This window comes from Uloborus diversus, chromosome 6 (assembly GCF_026930045.1).
Source record: "Uloborus diversus isolate 005 chromosome 6, Udiv.v.3.1, whole genome shotgun sequence".
NCBI lineage: Eukaryota > Metazoa > Arthropoda > Arachnida > Araneae > Uloboridae > Uloborus > Uloborus diversus.
The window spans coordinates 135,524,852-135,538,479 of NC_072736.1; the positions used below are offsets into that span (position 1 = coordinate 135,524,852).

Consider the following 13,628-nt stretch of genomic DNA (forward strand, 5'->3'; position numbering starts at 1 on the left):
ATGGTCTATAATTTTGGGTGTCCCCCAGTGTGAGTGCCCCTAGGCCAGGCCTCATGAGCACAATGATCAATCAGGCCTGGGTTTTACATGCTGAGGAAACAATTTATACACCCATATATCAAAACTATTTTTTATAACTATATGATTTGTAACGTAAATGGGACTGAGGTGTGTGAGTTTTGTCAAGGGATTATTATTAAGTTTCTGGTAAGGTTCAGAATCTCCTGAAGTTTCTGACATTGAAGAACTTTTCTATATTGTGTAAGTAGCTATGCATTTTTTAATTCCAAAAAAGGAAACACAAGAGAGCAGTTATGTTTTGTGAAGGTAGTTAGTTTAACAAGAGTGTCATCATCCCCAAAAGCAAGGGCATACCTCCCCTCCAAATACCACAAAGCTCCCCTAAGAGTGAGCCCACCTACCCAAAGAGAAAAATAACCCTCAACCCCCAACCCTCATAAAAATTTCAACGCCACAGTTTGTGCCATAACACTCCCAGGAGGGTACCCCTTAGTTTAGTATAATATATGACCATGTATAAAGACAATGTTCACCAAATTCAGCTAGTAAATAATATAGTTACTTGATCATATTGCAACGAAGTTTTTCAAGTCTTGGCATCGCTTGTGTAGAATTGGCAACGGACTGACTACTCCACAGCTTTTCAGCAACAGCAGCAGCTCTTGGCCTAGATAAATAATTACAGACTTAAGATTAGTTAATAAAATTTGAAATAGGATTTTTCTGTTAATTAAGTTTTGCAAATTTCCAAAAGAGCAGTAAAGCTGTGAATGAGAAATTTAAAATATGGTTTTAAAAAAGAATAAGAACCTCTATAAATGTAACAATCTTTATACTGCACATCCACTTCAAATTATCGCAAAATATGGGCAGATGATGGCCAAAAATGAATGTATCATACTTTCCTCGTTGGATTAATTTATATGTGAGTTTCATCATTCATTTGCTCATACTAATTAATTTTTAATTGCATAATTATTTTAAACTTTTGGCTAGAAATTTTTATCAAAAGAAAACCCCATTGGTAATGGTAAGACCCCATTTGGAGTATGCTGTTCAGTTTTGGTCTCCTTATCTTAAGAAAGACATTAATGTATTGGAAAGGGTTCAAAGGCGAGCTACAAGGTTAATAAGTGGACTTTCCCACTTAGATTATGATTCCAAGCTTAGAAGGCTTAAAATGTACAGTCTTGAGCAAAGAAGAGACCGAGGGGACATGATTCAGCTGTTTAAATTTATTAAAACGAAAGATGTTACGGGCTGAAGTTTAGCACTGAAAACAGGACAAGGGGTCATTGTTTTAAGCTATTTAAATCTGAGGCTAACAGGGATATTAGGAAAAATTATTATTATAGCAGGGTAGTGGAACCTTGGAACAGCTTACCGGAAGAGGTGGTAATGAGCAAGGGAGTAGACAGTTTTAAGAGGGCCATTAATCTTCACTGGGGATTGTAAATTGACTAGGACCAGTCTAGCTGGGCCCAGAGCCTGTTGCTGGTCGTCACTTTTGTATTTGTATTTATATTTGAAAGTCAACGTATTACTTTAAATTTTACATACACAAGCGTTTTTGCATTTTTAATGCAGCATTTATATGTGAGTTTCAGCATTCATTTGCTCATACCAACAAATTTTTAATTGCATGTTTATTTTAAACTTTTGGCTAGAAATTTTGATTAAAAGAAAGCTAAAGTATTACTTTAAATTTTACATACACAAGTGTTTTTGCTTTTTTAATGCAGCATTTTAGTTTAAATTATCAAGTATTCAAAGAGAGTATAAGTATTCCCTCTTAGTTCATATTTTAATTATGTAACACTGAAAGCAAAAACTAATTTAAATTGGAGTTTGACCTCTTTGCTGATATACGAGCAGACTGAAATTCAAACAAAATTCAATAACTCAAGAATGCGAAGATAAAATATACACACACACACACAGGGCCGGATTTGGAAGTGCGGAGGCCCCGGGGCAACGAAGGAGTGGAGGCCCCTAACTAGGGTTCGAAAAGATCATCATATTTTCGAAAATATCCGATATTTTCGACCCGTGAAAGTTAGGATATTTTGTAAAAATATTATTGTGGGGGCCCCTTTGTTGTGGAGGCCCAGGGGCAGTAGCCCCGCCTGCCCTCCCCTAAATCCGGCCGTGCACACACATATATTTCTATATATGTTCAGAGAGAGAGCTTTTTTTTTTCTCATATTAAAAGCGAGGGGGGGGGGGAAATCTATTTAAAAAAAAAATCAACAGCTTACATTAGAAATGACATTTGAAACAATAATAAAGTGATTTTCTCAATATTTTGACTAGTAGAGCAAAAAACTTAATCATACCAAGTTCTGGTAATTACGTTTGTACCGTCAACATATTCACCCCACATGCAGGCTTCTCCTCCAATGACTAAACGTTTCTGTTTTTCAGTACCTAGGGAAAAAATTATAATTATTCTAAAAATAAATTCACTGGCAGTTTTACTTGAAATATTAGTGTAATAATATTAGTGTAATAGAAGTAATTTTTCTTGTAAATTTAGAATATGTACTACACTACACAGTTGTGTAGAAAAATTAATGGAATGTATTAAAACACAACAAATGAAAACTATATATCTTTCATATTAAATCATTATTGAGCATTTGTTGACCAAATGAACTTAAAGAGAAATGAATTTTTAAAATGTTTGCACCCATCTGGAAGAAAAAAAAAATGCAAATGATCCAAAACCTTTAATCTAGAAATATGAATGCAATACAACTAAGTTTGCTTCAGTAGACGTGGAATAATTTATTATACACATTTTAAAATATTTTGGAGGGGGGATGGGATATTTGAAATTAGCTACTCACTGACATTTATCTATTTATTTATTTTTTAAAAGATTAATACTGTGTGCCAAACGCTGGAATCAAAAAATGTTTTGCGCTACATTTCAGATATTACAAACATGATTATTTGCACTACCATGTATGAATTCCTTACTAAAACCAAGTAATGTATGAAATATTTTTTCCCTACTTAGGTCAAATTTGCACCCCCATGCATGAAAACCATATTTATATTGCTAAAGCTGGTGATAGCACTAGTTTTAGCGAGCATTTTTCGTCCCCATATAAGAGAATTTACGCAAAAAAATTTTGATTAAAATTGGAATAAACTAACAATTAATAATCAACTAAATAATTTGAGTATAGAATATTGCATTGTCATCGGGTCTGAGGTCGCATTCTGAATTTCTAAAGAATCCAATCACAGGAAGTGGATGAAAATTGAGTTGCAAGAGTTGAACAAGATATGTAAACAAATATATGATGATTATGAGCTAATAGTAGGAATTGGACAATACTAAATCTTTTGAAGGTGATCAAAATTCCTAGCTAAAAGTTTTCGCTTTATCTTATTTTTTTAAGTAGACAGTTGTCATACTATGAAATTTCAAAAGTGGAGGGCAGAAACAGAATGAAAACAGAACAATTTTGAACTTTTTAGTTAATTAATCTCTAAGAGCTCATACACAGTCAAAAACAACCCCAATTACATTTATTTTTATGAACCAAATGGCGACTCAATTTGTTTAGTAGCAGACTTTGTGTCCATAGTTGTTGTATAAGTGTTTTTGGAATTGTTTGTACCCCTATTAGACTCCCTTCAACAAGGCGGTTTTCTGAGAATGGGGTCGTTTTTGACTCCATGCAAGTTCTGACTTAAGAGAAACTTTTGGAATGAAATAAGTATCAAATTAGTTCAAAAATGTAATGAATTAGTTTCTATTACATTTTTGAATACTTTGAGGAAAGATCACGTAATTTCCTTCAATTCTCATTTGAGTCATTGCTTTGAATGTATAGGTTTTCCGTTCAAAATGGTTAGCTAGATTAATGAAAAATCCACTTTTATGCACTAAAGTTTTTAACAAAATGTGTTGAGAAATAAACATTCGAAACAAAAATGTAAGTTCCAAACTAGTATTTGTCACCACCCACTATCAATTCAAGAAGAATAACATTTTGACCATTTCCAACATTTTGACCCCATCCTCCTTCTTGTCAGCCACCCCTCCTCCTTTTTGTCACAGAGGGGCACTTCACCTTACCCTCCTCCCTCCCTTTGTCACACCTCATGCTGAAACATATTCTTAGGGGGAAAAAGCACAAATCCTATAAAAAGTTCTTCATACCAAACATATGGACACAGACATACTCAACATTCTATGAGACTGAGTGAAATGGCTTCCCTGAGATATTTTTCATCCAACAATACAAGTCTCAAATTTGAATGAACCATAAGTATTTAAGAGAGATCCAGACAAACAGTGAAACACACAGGGTTAAATAATACAGATAACAAAACAATTTATTAAATAAAAAAGATGTTTTACTCAATATTTCAAACCCAAATACTCTGAATTTGGGAAAAATAAAGACTCCCAAGTAGTGTTAAGTTCCTGATCACAATCCCTTCTGGTTGCTCCATTTAGGTTTCTAATACCAAAAGTTTTTCTCAATATTTCAAACCCAAATACTCTGAATTTGGGAAAAATAAAGAATCCCAAGTAGTGTTAAGTTCCTGATCACAATCCTTTCTGGTTGCTCCATTTCGGTTTCTAATACCAAAAGCATACTGGTACGTTAAAAAGCATTAAAGCAACAACTACTAGTCCAAAAATAAACAAATAAAGAAACAATAACAATAACATTGTCCAATATTATTGTGTATTCATTAAATAATATTTATATAAAAGCAAATGTCTTCCAAAAATTAAATTAGTGAGTTAAAATAATAATTTGAATAAAGATATCAGGCTTGATTTACCTGAAAAATCATGTGGCTCACAGGAGTAATATGAGATCCAGTCATTTCCATAGGCAATGTCACTCAAGTACCAACAGGCAGAAAGTATTGCATTATACCCAGCAAGTGTGACATTGGTTAGCTCGGATTTGTAGCCATTTTTCCAGATGTGAACTATTGTGTCAGGCTTTATCTTTAAAGCAAAGAAATGAACCAAATAATTTGCTAAATTTTAAAAATGTATGGTTTTAAAATAAAAAGCATATGATTGTTATTTAAATAGGAATTGATTTCCCAGATTTCTTTAACAAGTTTATAAAAAAAACTTCAGTTTAAGTCAGTGGTGTAGTTTTGCAAAAAGAGGAGAGGATTACTTGGATACGAGCATAAGTTGATGAAATCAAAACTGATAGTGCTAAAATGTTAAAAAGTGGGCGGATGCCTTCAGAGGAGGATACAGAATACTATTGGAGGGGGGGTCAAGTTTTAAGGGGCTGAAAAATGACCCCCCTTCCCCACTCAATGGGTAAATCAACAGGCAAAAAAACACTGAAACTGCTTGGATGTATATTAGGCAATGAGAAAAAATACTGAATAACTTTGTAGGGTAAGAGATATGTTTAGTAATTTTTAAAAAAAACGCCCATTTAACTTCTAATGGTATAGAAATTACATAGAAATATTCTTGTAATGAGAAGCAAATATGTAAACAAATTTCTCCTACTAACAAACAGAACAAGAAAATGAAGTTTCATATAAATTATTGTTTACAAAAACGTGTGAAAGATAAATTATTTTTTTCTCTCCATAAATCATGCTTACATACATTATTGAACACATTCAAAATAATTAGAAACAGAATTTTATACTTTAGGATTGAAATAAAATTGCCTACCTTTACTTGATTGTCAAAAACTTCTTGCCAGACAATGTAACTTTTATTAAGTGACTTTATTATATTAAGCAACCTGAAATAAAAAATTAAATAACAGATGTTTTTAATTCAATCAACGTATTTAATTCTATATTTTGATAAAAAAAATCCCTGAATTATTAGTGAAATCTATAGATGATTCAATCAATACCAATAAATATCTTGCCAGCTACAGTCACTATATTTTCATATTAAACGAACTGATATGTGCATCACATGACTTCTTTTTACACAAAATTTTATGATAATAGTGCCTTGGAGTAAGCAAGGAAACACTTTAAATATTTTCACCTCTAGTTCGTCATGAACCGATGCAAAAAAACGTTTACAGAGGGGGGGGGGGGTTAATTTGACATTGATTGAACTGATTTAAATGTTCCTTTCATTTTCTCACAGAAGGAAAATGTTTATTTGCTTTAAATTTGTATGGAGATTGGTGATTGAATATCTGTGCTTGAGCCCTAGCCTGAAACCTATTTTCAGTTCTAGAGCATGAGCCCGCTTCGGGCCCGGGCTGAGCCCATCTCATCTCTAATGTCCATACGTTCTTAGGCACATGCGGCAGGGTCGAAAAAAAAAACACTCAACATTCATTTGGGGATGAGTAAAATGGAAAATTAGGCCGCAATTTAGGGGAAAATTTGTTTGCGAATACAATACTTTCAATAAAGGAAGTAAAAACACTGAATTTGCTCAGTTTATTCGAGTCCCATCCAGTACAGCAGAGTCTCGAAAATCTGAGTCTCAAGAGTCCAAAGTTCTGTTAAACCGAAGGGGCTTTTTTAATATTTTATGCTATAGTTTTAATAGCTAAAAAATTATTTGCATTAAAATATGAAAATCTAAATCTTTTGCAACTGTAAAACTTCTTTAGTTACAGTAATAAAAAAGGTATTGATAGGCGGCAGAAAGTATTTATTGACAACTAGAGATTGTTTAATTGATGTCTTGAAGAAAATGACTTATGAAAAAGGACTTAAAATCAGCATTATTTTGCCACAAAGAAGGAATTAACAGCCAGTTTGGGATATCGGATTGCAACCAACAAGAGAAGTGCACAAATTAATGGCGTATGAGTCAAATATATGAAATTTTAACCTTCTATGACTAATCATTTCTGTGTTGTGTAAAGTACTTACTTACATATATATGCACACACATACGTACACATGTCATGACAAAACTTATCAAAATATATTTGAGAACAGTCAAAATGCATTTTGTGGTTGCCTACATGTTTACACCAACTAAAGCACTATAATAATAGTAAAATTGTTTTAAAAAGGATGGTCTAATCATATTTTGATTTAAATTTTGTCTTTCATGTAAATAAAATATATGAAAGCAATATTTGAATCGCTTTTTGCGAAAGCGCAAGGCAACTTTGTCTGTAAGTTGACTTACGCTCTTTCACCAAAAACCGATTCATTTAAAAGTTTGATATTTATTCCTTTCAAACATACGCGTTTATTTTTCTTCATATCAATATTTCAAGAACAGTTGATTCAAAATGCTAAAGTACAAAAAATACAACTACCTCTAGCCAAATGTGATAAAATCAAATTATTATTATTTTTTTTTTGCATAAAAAAATAGACTTGAATGGAAAAATCTTACTTAGAAATATAATAACCCTCCAAGAGAGCATAATTGTCACCAAATTTCTTTTCTGCCATAAAAGCTTGAATGTCTGGATTTGAAGCCCTTCATTGAAAAAAAAAAGATACAAGCAGTGATTACATAATTCTTTTTCTCGCACATAGAACTTTCAAAATTATGTAGAATTTGTTTAGAAAAAGAAAAAAAACTTTCAAATGAAGAGCATAAATACATATACACATGGGTGTGTCCAGAATATATATATATATATATATATATATATTTAATTTTTAGGGTAAAATTTTTGATGAATATTGTAGCCAAACAAATAATGATACTTTTAGCATAATATAAGCTAGTGAATTATGACACACAGATAAAAGTAAAATACCAATATAAGAGTAGCAAGTTTAATTTGAAAAAAAAAATCACACACAAATTACAAAAAATATGCATTAACATTAGAATTATGGAAGGGATAATTTGGGCAACAAGCAAACTGTTTTTTGCTTATTGTTCCTCTGTAAAGCTTAATCTTTCCATGACTTTTCCTAAATAATCGTGCTGTGCAATAATATAAAGTTTTCAAGAAGATTCTATTTTTTAAACCCGAACTAAAGGGATGGTACCTAAAATGTAGGCACGTGTCATTTTGACCCTTTTGAGAAAAAAAGAAATGAAACTGCATTTGCTGATGTTGAAACAGAGCACCAATTCGAAAATGCCTCTTAGAACATAACATTGAAAGAATTTGAAGCAGCACATTCTTTCATAATGTTTTTGCACGCAAAAAGGAGCTTTAGCTGCTAGTTTCTGAAATGCAACTGAAACAGCGCTGGTTATTTTAACGGTATATAAATTTTTTTAAAAATAATTTATTATGCATTCATGAAATCTTTACATACTTTAAAAAAACTGCATTTAATTTAAATATGGTTATTTTAAGCTAATTTTTCCAAACATATACAATTATCTGGGGAACTATGCAGATTTCTTCTCGGGGGTCAAAATGATACCTGCCGTAATTTTACATATACAAAGACCTCTGTAATTCTAGTGTTAAAAACCATCATACTTTCACAATGACAGGCTCGCCAATTAAAAAAGAAACTTTCCTGTATTTACATTATAAAAGAGTTAAACTGGCTAAAGACTTGATGTTTGCAAAGATTTATATTGCAGAAAAGTTTAAACACAATATACATGCAGAAAAAATAAACTATGATCGTAATCAACTTTCATGTTTAAGAGTAATGCCATAAAGATACTTTTTTAACATGATATTACAAAAGCTTACTAACCAACAATCAAAACTGACTTCATCGCCTCCTAAATGCAGATATGCATCAGGGAAAACATTTATGACTTCAGCAAAGAAAGCTTTTAAAAATTGGTATGTTTCATTTTTGGTGGGATTTATAGGTCCAAGCTGTCCATTAGGAAGACCAGAGGAAAAGCAAGGCGTCAAAAGTTTAGGCCTTCCTTTTCCCCAAGAAAGTGTATGACCTACAAAAAAAAAAAAAAGATACTAATGGTTATGGTGAAAATTACTGAAAAGCAGTTTCAACAGTATAAATATTATGAGATGCAACACAAGTACACTATCAACTTATATGAAGAATTTTGTTGCCAAGTAAGCAGAACTGCAGCTCTTGCAGGCATGGCCCAACTATGAGTTTTGAGGACAAGCGCTATATTTGGTCCCCTTTCCCTGTTTACACAAAATAATGAAGTAATATAATATTTTTGAACTGGAAGTGACTGCAAACATTTTTTTAAAACATTTAAAACTGCTTCCTAAAATAAAAAATGTCTCTTTTAGGAAAAATAAAGCTGTTTGTTAGTATAAAGTAGACAGCTCGATAATTGAATCCATACATCGTTTCTATGAGTTTTCTTTCCTTTTTCCAAGATTTAATACTTTTATCTTGCTATAGTGCAGAAACTAAACCTACTTTTTAAAAACTTTAGGTGCAAATTTGGTGCCCTAGACTTAATCTGGTCCTGGTTGCAGCCATCGAATTATAGTAGTTAACACTTTTGAGACATTGAAGGGAAGACTTTTTCAGGCAGATGGGAGATAAAATGAAACGTTTGGAGACAAAAAAGAGACGATTTGGCTACAAACTAACCAAAGAAATCAGATAACTAAATCTTTGTTTGGGAATTTAGAGAGCTTTAAAAATCAGTCCTCTGTCGTTACAAATAAAAATATACAAATGTGACGACCAGCAAAAGGCTCTGGGACCAGCTAGGCTACTCCTAGTCAGCTTATCAGTCCTCAATCAAGATCAATCGCTCTCTTAAGGCTGTTCCGGTAGAAAAACATGCTAAACTTGACTCTTTGGGAACAGCGACAAAAAAAATCTAATCGCCGGATTGCAATGAAACTTTTTACTATATCAGATGAATGTGTAAAAAACAACGTGCATGAAGTAAATTGCTGCTGAGTTACCTACATTTATCACAAAATGATATTAAAAAGTACTTTTTGTCAAATATGAAATATTTCTCTTAAACACATTCATGAAAAATCATCTAAACACAGAGATTCGAGATTTTTTTCTCTGAACCATAGAAACAATGTAGACGCATTGCAATTGAAATATTTTGTAAATATCATTAAAAAATTTTTCAATGCTCACGTGTTCTGAAACTTACTCGATTCTGTCCACTAATCTTATAGTTGCCTAAAGTGCCAATAGATGGCGTCAAAAACTCGAATAAGTAAGGATACGTGAAATTAAGGTCTATTTTATTAATAGCTCGGCTTTTTTCTCATTTTTATGCTAATAAATGATTCCATATGGACCATAAACTTTCTGTAACAAGTTTCATTCCTTCATATTCTTCATAAATCAGTCTAGATTTTTTTTTCTCTAAAACCAATTGTTCGTGATCGCGTGGAGATCCCGCCGGACAAATATCGCCATCAGTCAGTTTTGCAGATGAACTAGATTTTTGCGAAAAAGTGAGGCTTTCCATGCGTGTGCCCGAAGTGATGGCCAGTGGTATCGGATGTCAGTGCTTGTAGCTTGGGCTCGAGGCGGCAGTGATTGTAGTCAAGGAAAGAGAAAGGGGGGAGGGAGGACGTCCCCGTGTGTATTTTCCGTGTTATTAGAAACAGGTGGGTGAACTAGAATTGGAGGGTTGGCCTACGAGTGCTCGCCACACAATCTTTCCTAATCCGCAATGAATATCTTTCTAAATTGACGCAACAGAGATCATTAAAATTTCGTGATATTTTATTTCAACAACGATTTTAACTATTTTTCAAGAAGTAATTAATATTTTCTAATGTTAACGAAGGACAAAGATGATCTGAAAATAGTTCTTATTTAATTAAAAAAACCTTGCTCAATCCATTTGCGCAGGTGTGACATCTTTGTGCATATATTTGCCCTTTATAACAAAGAGCAAAGTATTATGTATGATAATATATGAACTTTCAAAAAAAAAAAAAAAAATTGAACTTGAAAAGTAAAGATTTTTACATATTGTGTGCGTACGCGTAATAGGCTCAAATCATTACCTTGTAGACACGAAACTTTTTTAGAAAGTAGGTACTTCGTATATTATGTAACGTTTAATGGTTTTTATATTTGAATGTATCAAAATTTTAAGACAAAGCTTAAAATTCTGGGAATAAATTGCAAATACAAGCATAAAAATGTCAAATTTGTGCAAATGGATTAAGTAAATCTTCATCTCAATTTTATACTTTAAAGTTTTAGACTTGGAAAAGTAACAGATTAAGTAAACATGATATTGATAAGCGTTTATTTAAATTGCACAGGAAGTATTATAGTGTGATCCGCGAGTTACAGACCATCAGCCAGTAAGTTGAACTAAGTTGTAACAAAGGTTTTGATTTGACCATTATGAAGGTTACGTACGATATACTTACAGAGACATCTAGAAGTTTTCAAGGAAGTCACTTTTCTTACTGGTGCAAATTGTTATCAGATAAAATGTTGAATCACCTTTTTCTAGGTTAAATTTAATTTTACAGGTTCATTTACTGAGATATGCTGATCAATGCTTATTCTCAGTGAAGGAAAAAAAATGCATTTAATAACTATCCATTTATGCTGGTTGTTATTGAAGGTTGGTCGATTACATGCATTGATCTAAAATGCCTTCAACGCCAGTAATTAACAAACACGATCTACCTGTAGTAATGACATAGTTAAATGCTAGTTTTAAAGCTTTTTTCTTTATACCAAAGTAATTACAAACATTTTTATGCTAAAGATATGAATGTGTATAGTACAACTTTTATTGAGAAAAAAAATATTTTAACCATTAATTGACTAGCACACACAAAATCAACTCCTTCAAAGTTTCAGTAACGATACTAAAGTTAGTTGAAATCTATGATCTAATAAACTTTAATTTTAAAAGCACCAGCTTTGATACGGTGCTCCAAAACTTGAATTTGTTTATATATATATATATATGTTTTTGTTTTTTTTAATTATAAAATGAGAAAAAGCTTACTGATGATCAATTGGGTGACGGAGAATTAAAAACAGCAACAATAGCGATAATAATAATGAACAGAAATTTAAAATTAACTTTAAATTTCTTTCTATTAGAATTATGTTGTCTGAAAATTAATTTTTTTTCTCTCTTTTTTCTTCAAGTCCTTATTCTATTATACCCTTCTCAAATAGTTTCAATTATGCGTGCTCAGTCATTTAAAACGAGGGGCATCATGACCGGATAATTGGACAGTTCGGGCAATTAGAGTTTGGATAACTGGAATCCTACTTTGATATAACACAAATGTAATGTATCTTCAAACTCAGAAAACTGTAATTCTGTTATGGGGGAAAAATTCACTTCAGAGAACTCATAATTTAAAAATATTGATTTTATTTTTAAAAAACCATTTTTTGTGAAGTTATTTCTGAAATTAGATTTTTTTGGAGTTTTAAATAATAAAAAATGTAATAAACATCCATGGAATGACACAACCAATGATTAAAAAAATTATAATAACGAAAATTTAAAAAGAATCGCCGTTTTTGGTTCTGGACCAGAAATGGCAGCCGGGGGGGGGGGGGGGATTTTGGAATGCCTCCCCTTTGTAAAATTTTTGTTTATACAATGTCTACAAGCATGCCGAGTTTCATAATTTTATCACAATTTGCAGTTTCTTCCCCCGTAGCCCCCCGACTATTTCCAAGTTAGGCGAAAACTAAGATCGATCTCGGGGGGGGGGGGGGGCTGTTCCTCCCCCTCTTGGCACGACTGGGCCCTGTTAAATGCCGTAAAAAACTATGTTTTCTTCTTCAAAATTTTAAAAGATTCGTACCACCAAGTTTTCTCTGTAATTCCATGGTAATTTTTGTGGACCTTTGTCATGAACAAAAGGTAAAATTCCTCGTAAAGATTAAAAAAATGTGACCTTTCAAACACAATTTTCTTTTAAACTGTCCAAGTCTGATTTAACAAACTTTCCAGTCTTTTCTATTACTATTTAGCAATTTCTATAAATGCAGCATGAAGGAAACAAAGCTTCTAAAGATTAATATTTAAAAAAAAAAAAAAAAAAACATTAGATTGACAACTTTTATTAGTAGATTTAATAGCCAAAAAGAAGACATTTCTAAAATATGTTGCAATAAATTTACCGAAGTTTCCGCGGTTAAAAAGATGAACCCTTAGTATAACGAAATCATTTCTGATCTAAACTTCAAATCGAAGCAAAAATGCTCTCATCTCATTTCTCTGCAGCGGTTTTGTTTGCTTTTCCGATTCCTTCGCGCTGTCAATGCCTGAAGGCACTTGAGGGGTGTGTTTCGAACAATGAAAGACATTCCTCACTGACTCCTCTGAAGAACAATATCTCCTCCACACAAATTCCGGTTTGTCCCCTTTTCTGGATGTCGCGTAAATCCTGTCAGTTGTAAAACTAGTTTGCGGCTAAAACGTACAACGAGCATGATGCTTTCGTCACAACCAGGGTGCAACATTTTGCGCCATCTATTGGGTAAAGGAAGTTTTTTTCATAAAATGGGACAGTCTTAAAGCTAGTCCCACCCAACTCGTTAAACCATAAATATTGGTAGGTATGGGGATCCTGGAGTGAAACGTATGGTGTTTTAAATGCATTTAAAAGAATTGATATCAAAAGAGCAGATTTTTCTGGGAAATGATGGAAATGAAAAGCTCAGTATGCACTGTCTGCCCAAAGCTTGCAGAATTTTCATAAGTTTTTAAATACAAAAGATGAAACTGTAGGTCATAGTTGAATGTTTCAAGCTCAATAGCTGAC

General features: G+C 32.5%; 1 protein-coding gene across 2 annotated transcripts in view; it reads right to left on the bottom strand.

Annotated features, from left to right (window-relative positions):
* LOC129223778 (beta-hexosaminidase subunit alpha-like) overlaps positions 1–13,628 on the bottom strand; it is a 36,142-nt gene that overhangs the window by 807 nt on the left and 21,707 nt on the right. For both annotated transcript variants that reach the window (XM_054858137.1, XM_054858138.1), the window contains exons 8-13: positions 8,647–8,851; positions 7,364–7,450; positions 5,708–5,780; positions 4,834–5,005; positions 2,358–2,448; positions 584–688 (exon numbers count right to left, since the gene is read on the bottom strand). In XM_054858137.1, the coding sequence (XP_054714112.1) occupies positions 584–688; positions 2,358–2,448; positions 4,834–5,005; positions 5,708–5,780; positions 7,364–7,450; positions 8,647–8,851 (733 nt within the window). The remainder of the gene's footprint in view (positions 1–583; positions 689–2,357; positions 2,449–4,833; positions 5,006–5,707; positions 5,781–7,363; positions 7,451–8,646; positions 8,852–13,628) is intronic.